This window comes from Eulemur rufifrons, chromosome 8, assembly GCF_041146395.1.
Source record: "Eulemur rufifrons isolate Redbay chromosome 8, OSU_ERuf_1, whole genome shotgun sequence".
Classification (NCBI taxonomy): Eukaryota; Metazoa; Chordata; class Mammalia; order Primates; family Lemuridae; genus Eulemur; species Eulemur rufifrons.
This window is the reverse complement of record NC_090990.1, coordinates 17,330,083-17,347,585: the sequence shown is the minus strand read 5'-3', so window position 1 is coordinate 17,347,585 and position 17,503 is coordinate 17,330,083. Positions and strand designations below refer to the sequence as shown.

At 46.2% G+C, this 17,503-nt stretch overlaps 2 protein-coding genes across 2 annotated transcripts in view; one reads left to right on the top strand and one right to left on the bottom strand.

Moving 5' to 3' along the window:
• The first annotated feature begins 2,882 nt into the window (after nucleotides 1-2,882).
• The window catches only part of PAFAH2 (platelet activating factor acetylhydrolase 2), a 34,415-nt gene continuing 19,794 nt past the window's right edge, over nucleotides 2,883-17,503 (top strand). The window contains exons 1-6 of the mRNA XM_069477483.1: nucleotides 2,883-2,923; nucleotides 8,822-8,962; nucleotides 9,890-10,043; nucleotides 10,823-10,919; nucleotides 16,408-16,476; nucleotides 16,865-17,006. Coding sequence (XP_069333584.1) covers nucleotides 8,873-8,962; nucleotides 9,890-10,043; nucleotides 10,823-10,919; nucleotides 16,408-16,476; nucleotides 16,865-17,006 — 552 coding nt within the window. The 5' untranslated portion in view covers nucleotides 2,883-2,923; nucleotides 8,822-8,872. The remainder of the gene's footprint in view (nucleotides 2,924-8,821; nucleotides 8,963-9,889; nucleotides 10,044-10,822; nucleotides 10,920-16,407; nucleotides 16,477-16,864; nucleotides 17,007-17,503) is intronic.
• LOC138389250 (cilia- and flagella-associated protein 68-like) lies at nucleotides 14,971-15,706 on the bottom strand. Its single transcript, XM_069477482.1, has 2 exons — nucleotides 15,202-15,706; nucleotides 14,971-15,134 (listed from the first exon to the last, which is right to left on the bottom strand). Exons 1-2 carry the CDS (start codon nucleotides 15,480-15,482, stop codon nucleotides 15,044-15,046), a joined length of 372 nt encoding a protein of 123 aa, XP_069333583.1. The 5' UTR covers nucleotides 15,483-15,706; the 3' UTR covers nucleotides 14,971-15,043.

Sequence of the window (17,503 nt, the reverse complement as noted above, 5' to 3'; positions counted from 1 at the left end):
GAATTTTAAACCCAGCTGGCCAGCAAATGGCTCCAGCGTGGCCTGGTCTGGGGGCAGGAGCCCGGAAGAAATAATCTGAGCTGTTCCTCCCAGGACCAGAAGCTCTGGTTTGGCGCGGGTGCTCGGCCAGCTGCACGGCACCAATTAATTAGCCAAAGGGAGCTGCTCTCTTATCTGCACTAAGCTTTTTATGTTCTGTGGTCACTGCCACCAACCACAGCTTTAATCAGATCTGAAGCTTAATTACCACAGTGCGGTGCTGCCGTCACTCTTCCTGATGACTTTACCTTGGCTCCTAGAAGAACCAGGTGGTGGCAGTGTGCCAGGAGGACAGTGTGCAGGGTCTCTGGACACTGGTGATTGGGGGGACATGAAGTGGGTGGGTGGAGGGAGAAGCTGTAGGACTCAGCACCTCACCTCAAGAAGCTCAGGAGTTGCTGGAGAATTGAAACCTTCAACCTAGTAAATGGCACCGGGTTGTGGGGGTAAAGCCTCCAAATGACAGGGACATACAAATGTCCCAGCAACTGAAAGCAGGTGGAGGTCCTTCAGGACTGGAGGGGTCAGGGAAGCTTCATGTAGAGGGAGTACCTAGAGGAACTTTAAAGGAAGCACGGGATTACATAGCCCCCAGGCAGGGCAGAGGACCCAGCGGGTCCCTGGCGGAGGGAACGATGAGACCTGCTGCATCCTGAGGACGGTGAGCAGGTCCACGGAGCCGGGTGCAGCGCAGGGCCGAGGACGCGGATTCCTGTCAGAAAGTGGCACGACCAACACTCCTGCTGGGGGAGGGGGCAGCTTGGGGAGGACCTGGAATGCCAGGCTAAGAAATTGAGACCTCCTTCCGTAGACAGTAGAGAGCCATCGCAAGTTTTTGAGCTGCCTGAATGATCCAATTTTTTTCTTTCTTTTTTTTTAGTTCACCTGGTGTATTAGTTTCCTATGTTTGCTGTAACAAATTACCACAAACGTGGCTTAAAACAATAGACATTTACCCTCTCAGAGTTCTGGAGTCCAGAAATCCAAAATCAAAGTGTCAGCTGGGGCACACTCCTTCTGGGGACTCAAGGGTAGAACTGTTGCTTGCTCAGGTTCTGGTGGCTGCCCACATTCCTTGGCTTCTGGCCACATCACTCTGATCTCCGCCTCCGTGATCACACCACTTCTCTTCTGTTTTTTTTTTTTTTTTTTTTTTTGTTGTTGTTGTTGTTTTTTGATCCAAATTTCTTATGGAAGTTTACAGGACTCTTGAGGATGGGGCCCTGCCTACCTCCCCAGGTATCTGTCCCTCCATTGCATCCCTCATGCTCTGCTCCAGCCAGCACTGAACTTCCCATACCGTGTCTGAAACATTCTGTAACTGGCTCCCTGAACAAAAACGCCTTTTTGCAGTTCTCTTACGTTTCAAGTTCCCAGGCCAGTCAGATTTCCTGACCAGAAGTTTGTAATTTTCTTTTTCACTGATCCCCTCCCTTTTGAGTTGTTTTTCAAAAATGTTGGACCCTCTTTGTAGTAATGAGATAATCACAAGGCTTTATACTACCTAATTGTCCAGAGAAGTCAAGATAAGCGGCATTCTACCACAAATCTTGCCCAAGGACCTCCTGAGCATCCTACTCTCTGCAACCTATATGCACACAAGAGAAAAGAGTGACCAGTATTAACACCCACCTCATTATACTACTAAATTCTCTGCCCTGGGAGGGGCTTATCCACCATTTTTTGCTCATGCAATGTATGTACTAGTTTGATTTCTCACTGTAGTGATGCTCACTCACTTCATGCATTATTCATTTCACCTCTAGAAAAACCCCTGACCTCATCAGCTGGAGCTGCAGGTGGATTTGAGGTTGTCCTCCCACCTCCTGGTTGACATCCTGCACAATAAATCTCCTTTCTTCCTTGGCAATCCTCGTTGTTTCAGTAATTGGCTTTCTGTGCAGCGAGTAACACATAGAACATCCCTTGCGGGTTCCTTAACAATTCTACACACTCTCTGTACTCCTGGCTAAGTCGGTTCCTTCAGGTCTCAATTTTAACATCTCTTTCTCTAAGAAGCCTTGCTGACATTGCCCCTTTTCCCCAAGCCTGGGCAGGTGTCCCTTCCAAGGCTCCAACACTTGCTGTGTCTCCCACACTAGGTCACATTATCAGTGTGTTGTAATTATTCATTCGTCTGAATTCTCTGCTAAACTGTGAATCGTGTTGAGGTTAGGGAGGGTGTCTTGTTCATCAGTGACGCTAAGAACCAGCATCAGGCGGCAAAGCGGGGCGTGGATGCGGATCAGCTGACCTCTCGGGTTCCTCCCTGTTCCCGGCCAGAGAGTCTTTTGCGAAGAACAATGGAAATTCACAGGTGTCAACAAGTGCAAGCTGGTAGGAAATATGCCCTTAATTTGAATGATCGATCTTGTATTCTCACAGGAAGCAAAGAGTGGGGGAGCACAAAACAAGCCCCGATCACCTCCCCATTTCCCTGAGAATAAAGTGAAGCCATTGCTAGGCACGCCCGAGAACTATTTGAGGAACAGTGAGGCGGAGGGTTACTAACGAGACTGAACAGTAACCCACCACTCGAGACCGAACAGTAACCCTCCGCTCGAGACTTGTAATCGTGGCTGTTCCTCCTCAGGCCACCAGGGGGAGGACTCGCACCGCATTCCTGGGCCTTGGGCGGTTTCATGTACCCACCCACGGGAGCCGCATAGAACTCTGGGAATTGTAGTCCTAGGGTTGTGAGGCACAATCTCGCGCGGTGCACCTCGGAAGTTGTAATTTTCGATAGAGAGGCAGAAACTGCTTTTAAGCGCGCATGGTGAGCCCTGGAAACTACAACTACCAAAGGGCCACGGGTTCGTGGGCGGTTTTTAGTTTCCGTCGAGTTAAACGTCTTGGGCTGCTTCTGAGGGATCAACCTGACTGGGTAAGTTTGACTGGAGAGAGCTCCTGTCCTCAACTGAGCTGTCTGCAGACTTTTTCGTATTCCGGCCCAGTCTGGGGCCTCCTCGTCTCTCAGTCGCAGGACCTGCACATTAATCTTCGTCCTTTCTGTCTGTGGAGACACCTCCGATATCCACCCACACCCTTAACCCTCCCACCGTCCCTCGCGCCTTCGCTCCCGGCGCCCCTGGAATCCCACCCTGAGCGCTCGTCTCAGGACCCAGCCCCGCAACCCCATCCCGAGCCCGCAGCCACATGCCGGACCCCCCAGCCTCACCCTGATCGCTCTGCCCCACCCTGATCGGCAGCCTCACCCCCCTGAACCTGGGCTTCCTTCTGCTCCTCCACACCTTGTGTGCTTCATTCTTACTCTCATTTGCTTGTTTTTCACACCGGTGGAGCAAGGGGTTTCCATTCCTTCTTCCCGATCCACAGAGCAGCCGTGGACTTGAAGTCAGCAGACCCGATCTAGTCCCGCTGTGCCTCTCACTCTGTGACCTGGGGCAGATTCAACTCTGGGACTCACTCTCTTCGTCTCTCTAAAATGGAGACGAAGAAGAGTTGCTCCGTCAGTCTTAGGGTAGGGTTGTGTGCAGAGCCAATTAGTTAGGATGTGTGAAGGTGCTCTGTAAACTGTAAAGCCTCCATAAGTGACAGATTATTTTTTATTACAATTATCGATGCTCTGGAACGCCCTTATAAGGGCTCTTTTCTAGCTGTGCCACCTTGTTGCTCAAACCCATCCCTTGAGTGCTTCGTCCTCTAAGAGCAGGGTGAGATTTCCTCACTTCCTCCAGAGAACAAAAGGTCCGACCAGTGAGCTCTTAGTCTCCAGAGAGCTTTGTCTGAAAGGAAGCACCGGAGAAGTGCTTATCTTGGACTCTGTCCTGAAATATCCGTGATGAGAGGCCCATACAGCTGGCAGGGGGGCAGTCCCCTCCTCACTAGAAACAGAACCCCAGCAGGAGAGGACAGCTGCAGTTTAAGCCCATCCATTCCCTCTGGGCTCTGCTAGGCCTCTTTATTAGACTCTGGCTTTGGTAGGGACGTCTCAGGCCTGAAAAGCCTGGAAGGAGAGAATCCGTTTTGCCAAAAGGTTTAATCCAGAACAAATGAAAGAGACCTTGGCTGAGTATGATGAAAGAGATTAGCGTTGCTAATTAGTTCCTAACATTTTATGGGCCCTTAAAATGTACCAGACCCTAGGCACTATCAGTTTTCTTATTTAAATTTCACTTAGGAAGTGTCCCCATTTTACATATAAGGAACTTAAGAGGTCATGTAGTTAGTTAAAATGATTATAGCTACCTTCTACCAAAACTGGTGCCTTCTGTGCTGTAGGTACTTTGCATACATTATTTAATCTGCATCAACAACCTCTTGAGTAGTTATTTCTATCATGTGGATAAATTATCAGAGGTTTAGAGTTAAAGGAACTTGCTCAAGATCACACAGCTAACGAGAGTGGCAGAGTCACTAAAGCCTTTCTTTTCCCACTATACTGTGTAGCTTTATTTATAGACCAGAAAGACAAAGGCTAAATAAAAATTGAGATGGTTTAAATCAAAGCCAAATGAAGGAGCATTTATTGAGTCTCTACTATATGGGGAAAGTATGTGAATAGATGGTTTGGCCTACAAAGAAGTATAAAACAGTCATTACCACTGGAGTATATCTGAAGAGATAAGACATAAATGTGTAGGAAATTAAATAGTATTCATTGGATAAATTAATTATTGAGACCAACTTTATACAGAGCACTGCATTAAGTCTAGTGGCTGGGTGGCCATGGGGATCATCCCAAGTGAAATCGTAATCATGAAAATGGTGATTTTCATGATTTTTAATGGCCAGAACACAGTATATCCTAAGTGTTTGTTGCATGCACACATGTCTGAATAAAAGTCCTTTGTACCATCTGGACCAGAGGTTCTCAAACCTTGCTGATCGGAAACACCTGGGAAGCTTTTAAAAACTAATTGACCTCTGGGAATAGGGGCCCTAGAATATACATTTTTGAAAAATTTCCCGGGTCATTGTATTGATAGGTTCAGGAACCTCTGACCTAGATTCTACGTGGACCACTGTTGCAGGCAAGTCACTGATTGAAAACTTCTAGAATGGTTACAAATGCAAGAGCTGCCCTAAGACAGCCTGTGATTGGCTACCGGATGAGGGATGTAGACAGTGCTCAGAGGCAGGAGGAGCAAAGGTTGGAAGGACTTGGGAAAGCTTCACAGAGGACTAGAGATTTCCCTGGCCTTGATGGATAGACAGGCTTCTGGACAGGCACGAATTGTTTAGACAAAGTGAGCAGAAGAAGGTAAGACACATGGACTGATTTCCTTGGAAAATTCCTTGGAATTTTCCATTAGAAATGCCTCTGAATGCTGTGTGAATGCCTCTTAGGCAAAATTTGCAAGTTAGATTGGATTTTCCCATCTTCCCATCCTACTTGGGCGTCAGTCAATGTGAGCCTAGTGAACACAGATTCATTTTTGTGTTAGCCTCACTCTGGCCAATTAGCTTCCTTAGTTTTTATTTATTTCCAAACAGAATTTAGTGGATGACCCTCCCAAAAACTTGCCAAGGGCACCAGAGAGTTCTGCCTTCCTGTGTGGCTGTTTTCAAGTCCACTGATCCCGAATGCCATCCCGAGCACTGCTCTCTGTGCAGGGTGAGACAAAAATCTCTTCCCATGAGAAGCTTAGGGACTATTGTCCTGGTTATGCGATCCTGAAATCTGACTCATCTTTTGGCTCTTTTCTCTCTCTGGACTCTCCACATCCACTCAGTTGCCAAATCCTGCTCAATTGTTCCTGCTTTTCTCTCAATCAACAAATATTTCTTGGATTCTTCTTAAAAGCCTAGTACTATACTAGGCACTTTAAATGCATCATTTCATTTTATCTCCATAGCAACCCTGTGAGGATGGATAGTATTCCCACTGTACAGATGGGGAGTCAGGCTTAGAGAGATCAGATGACTTGCCCGGGGTAAGAAAGCCAGGCAGCAGGAGCTGGGCCTCAAGCGTGGCTCTTTCAGACTTAGTATTTCTTACATCCATGACCTCATTTCCAGAGTAGATTCCAGCTCTTTAGCCCAGCACTTGAAGGACTGCTACCCTCCAAATCTGGTCTCCTTGTGTTCTGTTTCTCACACGTGCTTTCTTGTTACTGCGCCTTCGCTCACCACTGACTTCTGCTTGCATGCATGCCAGCCTTGTTCACCTTCCCCGCCCTCCACCCTCAAGCTAAAGGAGCACTCCTTCTCAGAACTCCTGCAGTATTTTGTCTGCTTCTCTTTTATGACAGTTAGAACTTGCAGCTGCTTCATTGTCATATGGGTGATGCGTATCATGTGGGTGACGCATCTTGTGGCCCCAGCTGTAGGTCTTCAGTGTGTATACCCTGTAACAGCAAGCGGGGGAAGGTCAGGGTCTGAGGCCAAGTAGTGCTCATCCAGCTTGACTCTGGTTGAACAATCCACTGCCTGCATAAGGAGCTTAGCTTCTTTTTTTGAAAAAGAATTGGCTTTGTTTTTAAATTTTGCTTCAGAGAAACAAAATGAAGAAGTTAAGCCTGTAGTAAAAAGAAAATCATTTATTATCTTCCAAAGTTAAATGGAATGACATTGTGGTTACTTGGGGTTTTCCATTGGACCAGACAATTGGCAGTTGGCAATCAGGAGATCTGTGTGTTGTAATAACAGTTCTGCGCGTATCCTCCAGCAGCTCACTTAATCTCTTCGTCAGTGAAGTGCATGTATGTACTGGGGGGAGGGGAAGGGGATTGTGGAGAGTATTGACAGAAATGGTCTGTAAGGTCTCTTCTTGCCCAGACATGCTTTGACTTGAACTCCCTGATCCCTCCTGGAGAATCTTAAAGGAAGCAGAATAATTTAATGATTAACAGTGTGGGCCCAGGACTCAGTGTAACCATGTAGATGCTTTTGGTTGTAAGCAACAGAAATCTTTTTTTTTGAAGACAGAGTCTCGCTCTGTTGCTCAGGCTAGAGTGCCGTGGCATCAGCCTAGCTCACAGCAACCTCAGACTCCTGGGCTTAAGCAATCCTTCTGCCTCAGCCTCCTGAGTAGCTGGGACTACAGGCATGTGCCACCATGCCCGGCTAATTTTTTTTTTCTATATATATTTTAGCTGTCCATATAATTTCTTTCTATTTTTAGTAGAGACAGGGTCTCGCTCTTGCTCAGGCTGGTCTCAAACTCCTGAGCTCAAGTGATCCTCCTGCCTCAGCCTCCCAGAGTGCTAGGATTACAGGCGTGAGCCACCGCGCCCAGCTGTAAGCAACAGAAATCTAAATTCAGTTCATTTAAACAAGAAAGGGAATGTATTGCTTCATGTAACTAGAAAGTCTAGGAGCGGGTCAGGTTTCAGGTATGGCCTAATCCATGGATTCTTAATGTCTTAACAAATGTGACTCCATTTCTCTGTGATTCTCCCAGCTCTGCTATTCACCATGGTGGCAAAGTTCAAGGCAATGGTTCAAAGCCACTTGACAGGTGACATCTGCACATCACACTGGTTCAAAACAAGAGAGAACTTTTCTCTCCTCCACTATTGAACAAAGTTCTGGGCTTTACTCTTATTGGACCAACTTAATGTCGTATGTCCACTTTTTGTCCAAATACTGACGAGCAGATAACAAGGACTGATTGGCTCAGGTTAATTGAGGCCCAACTCTAGAGGTTAGGGAGAGGTGAACCCCACCCAAATCACAAGGCAATGGATCCTAGGAAGTTTGACCACATTCACCAGTTACAGTCATGTTGCCCGTGATCAAATTCTGACTGTGCTTGCTGTATGTTCTTGGGTAAATTACTTACCTTTTTCAAGCATCAGTTTCCTCATCTATAAAATGAGATGATAATACATGTCTCAGAGGATTGTTGTAAGGATTAAATTAAATAATATATGTAAAGCACTTAGAGTAGTTCCTGGCACAGAGTAACTGTGATGATGATGATGGTGTTGGTGATGATAAAATTGAAGAGGGCTAGGGAGCAATGGCACCAGCCTCAATTTAGGAGGCAGCTAAGAATATTGTCTAGCCAGAAGTGTGCTCACCTGTCACGTTAAGGCTCCTGTTTGATCTACTGCCCACATGATACTCTTCCCTGTCTGCCTTTCTTTGCTCTTATGTGTTGTCTGGAAGTGCTTTCCTCCCTCTCCCCTGCCTGTCTAAACCTTCTCATCGTTCCTGGCCTAGGACAAGTGCCACCTTATAGTCAATAGTCTAGGTCAGTGACTTTGCATGTCTGTAACTGAGTCTCCCCATGAGCAAGATCAGTAATGGTCAAGAGCTCTCAGCTTCTGGATTAGACAGACCTGGGTTTGCCACCTATACGCAGGGTAACTTGGGACAGTTATCAACCTCTCTGCCCTTAGTTTCTTCATCTGTAAAACAGGGTCTTAATAGTACCTACCTCAAAGAGTTGGTTGAAAGAAAGAAATGTTGCAATGTATGTAGAGGGCTTCGTACAGTGCTGGCAGAGTCACCTATAGATCTTAGTGGTTACTGTCAGCCTCATGAGGGCAAGGTCTGTGTTATAGTCTCTGCAGCAGTCACTGCTATGCTGGGCACGTAGTAGGTGCTGTTAAACACTTGTTAGTAGGTTTTAAGGAGTGTGGATGTTCTCTCCTCTTCATAACCATCTCCTCACCCCACCAAAAAAAAAAAAAAAAAAAAGGCCCCTACAAACCTTGGCAAAGACAAAGTAGAGGGTGTGCAAGATTTAGTGAGTGACGGGCAGGGAGGATGGAGTGGTAAGGACGGTGGACAGGGGTGGCACATGACACGTCTAAGCAACAGGAAGCCAAGAGGAAACCAGCAGGAGGCTGTTCTATGTTCTGCCCTCCAGACATCAAGTTCAGCAGCGCCTAAGTCATTGATTGGATTCACCTGTGATGAAATGGGGGCCAACCAGTCCGTGGGTTTTCCACCTGTCACAGGACCCCACCTCGTAGGCTGCGGGGATGTGATGGAGGGTCAGAGTCTCCAGGTGAGTGTCTCCACGCTTCTGCCTGCACCGTGACTTACTGATCACAAGTCTGATTGTGCAATTCCATGTGGGGGAAACTGAGTTAGAGCTGGTCTGGATTTGGTTACCAAACCCCCAGGTCTGTCTTTCCTGACCTATTTCTTCCTCTTTCCACATACTAGAAACATCCTAATAGACAGAGATGGTGGGCACTTTTTCCAGTCAGGAGGAAAGAGGGACTCTAGCTTCAAAGGCAGCTCGCAGATCTTCTCACCTGGTTGAGGGCAGATACCTGATCCTGGAAAGATTTTCCATCTCATCCTAACCATGTGAGAGGAAGAGCATGGGCCCACGTGCCACTGGCCTTGGGCTCCCCACACTGGGTAGGAGGATAGCTCCTTTTCTCCTTTCCTGCCTCCTTCTCTTTTCCTCTCCTGCTTTGGCTTCTGGACTTGCCCTCCATCAGTTCCTAGATCTTTCTCTGCCAGCCCTTGGACTCCTCCCTGCGAGAGGCACACACTTCCTGGTAACCCTTCACCTACTCCCATGTGAAGTGAGTGTGCCGTTGCTTCCTGAGAGCCAAGCTTCGCTGAGCAGCTGGGTGAGCCACTGATGCCACCCTGTTCAGCACAAGGGCTGATCTCTAGCTCAAGGCCAGATCTAAATCTTTCAATGTCTCAAGCACTTAACATATTTTGGGTGCATCCCTCGGATGTAATCAAAATGTAGTTGGCTATTTGAAATAACATAAGCTTTACATATATGCTTAAAAATAAAATTGCGTCTGGATTTCTGGATGTAAAATTCTGGTATGTTCATTGAACCTTAAGTTTCCCTGTTTCGGTGCCCCGTTTGCTGGTGCCCCAATACCTGCTGAGTGTGTCTGTTGGGAGATGTAGCAGTGCTTCGGCTTCTTGCTCTGAGCAGTTGATCTCTTCTTTCCTACAGGGGAGCTTCTTTCGACTCTTCTACCCCTGCCAAGAGGCAGAGGAGACCACGGAGCAGCCCCTGTGGATTCCCCGCTATGAGTACTGCACCGGTCTGGCTGACTACCTGCAGTTTAATAAGCGCTGGGGGGGGCTGATGTTCAGCCTGGCTGTGGGTAAGGGCTGGCCTGACCCCCAGATGCTTTCCCAGATGTTTGGTTATGTTCCTAGGAGATCCTCAAGTAGACACACTCCCTTGTAGCTTGCAGTGTCCAGCCCTGTTGTAGGGGGGCATCTGTCAGCTAGCACGGTGCGGGGTGTTGGGAGAGAATTGCATCCATAAGAGCTTGGGATAGCAAATTGGACTCTTCTGGATTTGAATCAAGACTGTATAATTTACTAGCTGTGAAGCTTGGGCAAGTTGCTTAACCTGTCTGAACAGCTGCCTGTGCAAGGTTGTAGTGTGGGATGTATGCAAAGCCTCCTGCAGTGCATGGGACATGGAGTGCGTTCCATAAGTGGCATTTATTACTCACTTATTCAGCATGTAGTATTTCCCACTCTGTGCCAGCTACTGTGTATATCACAGAAAGATTAACTATCGAGGAACATTCAGTCTCCGGTGCCCCCTCTTCCGGATGGGGTAACATTGAATCATCTACTTCCCTGAAAGGCCCCACCCCTGAACTCTACCCACTGCCTTGGCATCTCAGTGATTGACCTCAGGGTTGCTCATACTGCCCCTTTGATTTGTCCTCGCATTTTCTATTGTGTTCACTCTTTCCAGGGAAGAAAAGGGGGAAGAATAGGTGACTGATTGCCCTGGGCTGCTCAGGGGCCTACGGTGATTCTCCAGAGGGGAGGAACACATGTCCCCACCCATGCCTCCCTCCAGCTGCCTTTGGGATTACAGCTTTGGGGCAGCCAGAGATTCTACAGCCCATGTCTTTTCTAGGATCTTGTCGCCTGCCTGTTAGCTGGAATGGCCCATTTAAGACAAAGGACTCTGGATACCCCTTGATCATCTTCTCCCATGGCCTGGGAGCCTTCAGGTGAGAGCTTCTCTCCCCCAGACCTTGCCATATTCCTTGCCTAGTGATGGCTGCAGGGTCTTAACTTATTCTCAAAGGGCAGAAAAACAGACATCTCCATCTGCCGGCTGTCTTATCTCCCATCTGCCCAAAGCACTGTGGCCACCTTCTCGAGAAGGTCCTTCCCAAGCCACTTTCACCTGGTGGAGCCTTTCGGCAGCTTTCACATCCTTCACTTCTTGTGTTCCAGCATTTATATAAATACATGTTTTTGACCGGGCGCGGTGGCTCATGCCTATAATCCTAGCACTCTGGGAGGCTGAGGCGGGTGGATCGTTTGAGCTTGGGAGTTCGAGACCAGCCTGAGCAAGAGCGAGACCCCATATCTACTAAAAATAGAAAGAAATTAGCTGGACAACTAAAACTATATAGAAAAAAATTAGCCAGACATGGTGGCACATGCCTGTAGTCCCAGCTACTCTGGAGGCTGAGGCAGAAGGATCACTTGAGCCCAGGAGTTTGAGGTTGCTGTGAGCTAGGCTGATGCCATGGCACCCTAGCCTGGGCAACAGAGTGAGACTCTGTCTCAAAAAAAAAAAAAAAAAAAAGAAAATACATGTTTTCAGCTTTTCAGCTTTCTTCCTCTGTAAGAGCCCAGAAGTATTGGAAAGAGCATGAGCTTTGTAGTCGGAGAATTATCTATTCTTTTTTTTTTTTTTTAATTATCCCCTCCTCTACTCTGAAGGAAGAGAATTATCTATTCAGTGTTTGTTGAGGGCCTACTAGAGAGTACTGAGTAAGACAGACTTGCTCCCTGCACTCATGGAGCTACCAGCCTAACCTACAAATCTCAGCCACACCACTTGTGCTCTGTGTGAGCTTGGGAAAGTTGTATAACCCTCTGAGCCTCAATTTCATCACCTGTCAGATGGAGATGCCGCTCCCATAGGGTGGTGTGTGAGGATTCAGTTCTATTGGCACCTACTGGGTGTACACCTATGTCACTTCCCCTCTTTCTTTTTCTACATAGAGGGATATAGTGATGGTAAACTGTAGAATCTTTTACCAGACTTTGGGAAACCTTGCCCTAAGTTTCATAATTCAGTGTCCATTCAAAATCCTTCCCATGAATTCTGATTTCTATACGTTGGTGTTTTGTATAGCTTAATAACTGTAGTACTTGTGTTCCTATTTAAGCTTGTGAGTGTTCTGTCTGTTCATCCATCTGCATACATGTCTAATTTATGTCCCAGAATGTTACACATCTCAAAGGCATCTATTTTTTCCTCCCCAGCCCCCAAACCATTGTCCACACTGTAGCCAGGGAGATCTATTTTAAAACCAACTATGATCTTATCATTCCAGCACCTAGAACAGTGCCAGGTATATAATAGGTACTCAATAAATATTTGTTGAATGAATGAATGAATGTCCCTGCCCTACTTAAAACTTTTAAAGTTTTTTAATTTTTTTTTTTTTTTAAGAGACGACGTCTTGCTGTGTTACCCAGGCTGGAGTGCAGTGGATAAAGCTTTTAATAGCTCTTTGAACTTAATTCAGTTCTTTTCCTGGTCATACCTGGATACAGGTCCAAGACAAAGTTTCCAGCCTCGTTTCTTGCTACTTGCCCCATTCCAGCTCTCCGGACAGACTGACCTCCTTTCACTTAGTTAAAGGCACTGTATTATTTCCTGCCTTGAGGTCCTCATCTGTTCTCTGCTTTGTGGCTGTTCCCTTTGTCTGGAGTATTCACTGTTCTGCTCTTCTTTTCCTGTCCCCACTCTCGCTTTTGCCTAGCTAATTCCAAATTACCTTTAAGGTCTCAATTTAGATGCCACTGTTTTAGGGAAACGCATCCTGACCCCCATATTATGTTAGATTAACTTTTCCAGTCATATGCTTTCATAGGACAGTCTGTACTTCTCAGTATTCAACATAATTGTAATGAATTAATTGTTTGTGTACTTATTCTCTAATGTCTGTCTTCCCAACTAGATTGTAAGCTCCATGAAGGCAGAGACCTGTCTTCTGTTGCTCCAGTGCCTAGGACAGTGCCTGGAAAGTAGTGGTTCCCCAGTAAGTGTTTACTGAGTAAATACAAGGGCTGTGTTCTCATTCGTTCACCAGACATCTGTGGAGCACATGCTCTGTGCCAGCCCCTTGGCAAGAGAGGAAGGTGGAACGTATAGACATGAATAAATCAAGGAAGTTGCATCCGCTAGAAGAGCCAAGTGTAAATTCACAGAGCTATAGCCTATGGCAGGAAGTGGAGAGTAGATGTGGAGATGCGGCTAGAAGGGCAAGTAGGTGGTGTTTCATGTTGCTTTCATAGTCAGTAAATTGAGTACCTGCTATGTGCTAGGGCTGTGCCAGGGTTGGACTTTCAATATTGAAGAAGATACAGCTCCTGACTTCAGGAAAATTATAGTCTAGCAGGGAAAAGAAGCTAAGGAACATTCTCTCTTAAGCTCACAGGCATTTACAGAGAGAGCAGGTGAGCACATGACTTTGGAGGTGGTCTTTTGGGTTTAAGAATCTGAATTGAGGCTTCACACTTCATTAGGTCTGGGTGAGCTAATTATATTCTTCATTAACCAGAGTAAAGTACCAAGAAAAAGGGAAGGGAGAGTAAGGGATGTTGTTTCCTCTTGGTGTGTCTGTGGTTAATTTGGGCTCTGAAATTCTTCCTATGGGTCATAGACCTACGACTTTCTGTCCCAGGGAAGAATATGTGCATTTAAATACTACCTAAAGGTTAGCGATGCCATTGTCACATTTGGTTCCCACAGAGCCCTGTGAGGTAGGCAGGAGGAGATGCATATATTTCAGATGAGCGAACAGGCTCTGAAAGGCAGACCTTCCCCAGGTCACACAGTTAGAACTGGGAAGGGGTCAGATATCTCTCTGGCCCTTCAATCCAGTTCATTGCCTCCCCTGGAAAAGTGGGAGAAGGTGAAAAGAAACTTAAAAAACTGACCTTCCTGTGTCAATTAAGATTTGGGCAAGTTGTATTTAACAGAAAACCCCCAAATATAGTGACTTAAACATGACAAAAAGTTTTTTTCCCTCTCAGATAAAGAGAGCTAGGGGGTGACAGTTAGGGTTGATATGGTAGTTCCATGAACTTATCAGAGAACTAGACTTCTTTTAAAATCTTTTTTTTTTTTGAGGCAGAGTCTCGCTCTGTCACCCTGGCTACAGTGTCGTGGCGTCAGCCTAGCTCACAGCAACCTCAAACTCCTGGGCTCAAGCAATCCTTTTGCCTCAGCCGAGTAGCTGGGACTACAGGCATGTGCTCATGCCCGGCTAATTTTTTATATATATATTTTTTAGTTGTCCAGCTAATTTCTTTCTATTGTTTAGTAGAGACGGGGTCTCGCTCTTACTCAGGCTGGTTTCAAGCTCCTGAGCTCAAACGATCTGCCTGCCTCGGCCTCCCAAGTGCTAGGATTACAGGCGTGAGCCACCGCACCTGGCCAACTTCTTTTAAAATCTTGATCTGCCATGGGTGGCTTCCATTTCTAAGGGTATGTCATGACCCAGGGTAGCTGCTGTAGTTCTAGCCATTACATCCACCCTCCAGACAATAGGAAGGGAGCACTCTTCATTTTAAGGACATTTCCTGAAAGTTCTATATGACACAACTGCTTATATCTCATTGAGTAGAGCTGCTCCCTCTCTCCATAGTAGTATCTTCTAGCTACATGTGGCTGTCGAACACTTGAACTGTGGCTGGCCCAAACTGAGATACACTGTGAGTGTTGTTAAAATACACACCAATTTCAAAGACTTCATGTTTTTAAAAAAGAATGTAATAAAATATTTTATTAATGTTAAAATTGATAATATATTGCAGTTATAATATTTTAGCTATAATGGGTTAAATAAAATATATTATTAAAGTTAATTTCACCTGTTTCTTTTTTTTTTTGTGTGTGTGTTTTTTGTTTTATTTATTCAGAGAGTGAAATAGTGTTACAGTGAGCTAAATTTTTAGTTATGCTTAGAATAACTTCCTAATACATTCTACTCTGGAAATATGAAGCTTCTTTTTCTTTCTTAGAATCCTGGGCCCTGAAACTGGTCAATATTAGGATCCCATACACATGCAGGGTAATGCCTAATTTGAGGTTTTGAATAGCTACTCATATAAGTTGACTTTTCTGTGCATTTGTATCGAGGAGGATCCAGTTCAGGTTGATGTCCTGGGAACCAGTGAGGCTCTCGCTTAAATCTATGGGTTGAAAGTGGCATTTTGTTGTTGTAGCTTGCATCATATGTTGTTTCAAAGTAGTGCCCAAACTGGGAAGGCAAGGGTTTGGGCTGCACAATATTCCTTAGGTCATATCTTTCTTGGTTCCAGTTGCCCATCAGGGTACGGTTCGAATAGGAATTCTCATTAGTAGTGCATCTCCATCCATACTGAAAAAACTTGGACATATCATTCCAATCGGTCCACACTTCACCATGGCCATCTGCATTAATCAGGCTGCCATAGTGTGGGTTTGTGAGGAAACAGGCAAGGTTCTGTCTCTGGAAAAATTCTGAGCAGCAGAGACAACGGGATGCAGCCATTTCGGACATGAAAGTAGGTACAAAATCCTCCGTGTTAGGAACATGCAGGACACAGTCCAACCTCTTCTTGGCCTCTGCCCCGCCGGGTTTCTTTCACTCAGAACTCGCCTCACCTCTCTGAGCTAGTGACTGCTTGTGACCTCATGAAGGTGTGACGAAGTCACTTAGGGCCATACTCGGGCTAAAAGGCACTTTGATCTTCCTAAGGGGATAGCAGGATGAAGGGACTGGGAAGCGGGTATCTCGCTTTTGCACCCATGGTTACAGTCCTTCCTTGGAGTCCCTGCACGAATTCGTCCTCTTTTTGTTTTTTAAAAGATATCTACTAGAAAGTTTTAAATTACTTATGAGGGTAGCATTATATTTTTGTTGGACCATGCTGGGCTAGAACTTAACCACACAGGCAAACCTGGCTGCAAGGGAGGCGGGGAAATGCAGTATGTTGATGGCATGACAGTGGCTTCAGCTGCAAATACTAGTCTGTTACTGAAGAAGGGAAAAATAAATGTTTGGAGTAGGCAATTAGCAGTGTCTCCCATATTCCTTTTTTTTTCCTAGAAAGTTGGCAGATGGACCAAAAAATCACAGATGAGTTGCATATTAAAAAAATAGCCGGAGTCTCTGTCCTCAAGGAGCTTATCAACTAAACTGGGGAGACGTACAATATATAGACAATAAAAATGCAATTGAAGTAGCCAAACTATGTTTGGGGCATGGGGCTGAGCTGACTCGGTGTTTGTATGGGGTCGGAAGACACCGTGATTGATTTGCAGGCACTTCCTGGCGGCTGGCTGGAGAGAGCACCTGGAGGAGGGCTGCCCCCCATGAACCTGCTCCAGTCAGTCTTTTGAGCTGGCTGCTAGCAGAGCATAGTTGGATCGTGGGAGAAGGCTGGGCTGTTCTTTTGATCTCCTCTCCCCCTGTTCATCTCTAGGACGTTGTATTCAGCCTTCTGCATGGAGCTGGCCTCCCGTGGCTTTGTGGTTGCCGTGCCGGAGCACAGGTGAGGGATGACAGTCATAATGAACTGTCATGAATTGGGTACCTGCAGTGAGCTAGGATATATATAGGCTAGTTTCCTACCAATATATTATTTCTAATTCTCCCAACAACCATGCAAGGCAGGTAATATTCCCATTTTAAGGAAGAGAAAACCAAGGTTCAAAGGTGTTAAATAACTTGCCAAAAGTGACACAGCCGAGTTGGGATTCAAACCCACATCTGTCTCTAAAATCCGTGTTTTTCTACTCTCCTATGCATGCCACCAGATATCCTTCCCTACTGGCCTGCGGGCAATCCAGAGTGTCTTGGCTGAGAGGGAGGAGTTGGTAAAGGGAGAAATAAGCTCTAAAGTGTCTTCTGGTTTCTCTCTGATGACATGTATATTTCAGGGACCAGTCAGCTGCAACCACCTATTTCTGCAAGCAGGCCCCAGAGGAGAACCAGCCCACCAACGAGTCGCTGGAGGAGGAATGGATCCCTTACCGTCGAGTTGAGAAAGGGGAGAAGGAATTCCATGTTCGGAATCCCCAGGTAAGCTTATGCCAGTTGGGGAGACGTAGTTAATAAGCCTATCCTCTCTATACTGTACTCACTAAGCAAGAATTTAACTAACCCTCTGCCTCGAAATCTCAACCATAGTGGGTCTGAGTTTGCCACATCAGTGCGAATGAATGGGACCTTAATTAGGACTCCTACAATTGCCAGTGACAGAAACCGAACTTGAGCTTGCTTAGGTGCGAAAGGGGATTGATTGGCTCATATAAGTAGACTGTAGGAAGAGCAAGACCACTGGAACCAGGCTCGAATGCCACCAGGCCTTGCTCTTCACTCTCGTCTCTGTCTCTGTGCAAACGGAATCACTTTTTGAGGTTAGAACCACAGCCCTTGACAGCGCTGAGCTTGCATATGGTCAGCCTCATCATCTGAGAGAACAGGGCTGTTTTCGAGTTGCTTCCCCCAGTTCCCCCACCCAGGTGTCAAGCTGCAGTTTGAAAAATCCTGGAGAGGGATCCCTGGCCTGAGGAGAA

Excerpts from the sequence above, each read along its gene's own strand:
- LOC138389250 (XM_069477482.1), bottom strand. The coding sequence starts at position 15,482 with ATGTCCGAAATGGCTGCATCCCGTTGTCTCTGCTGCTCAGAATTTTTC. Across the intron at positions 15,135-15,201 it reads CCCAAACCCTTGCCTTCCCA|AGATTTAAGCGAGAGCCTCA; the intron begins GTTTGGGCACTA and ends CTTTCAACCCAT.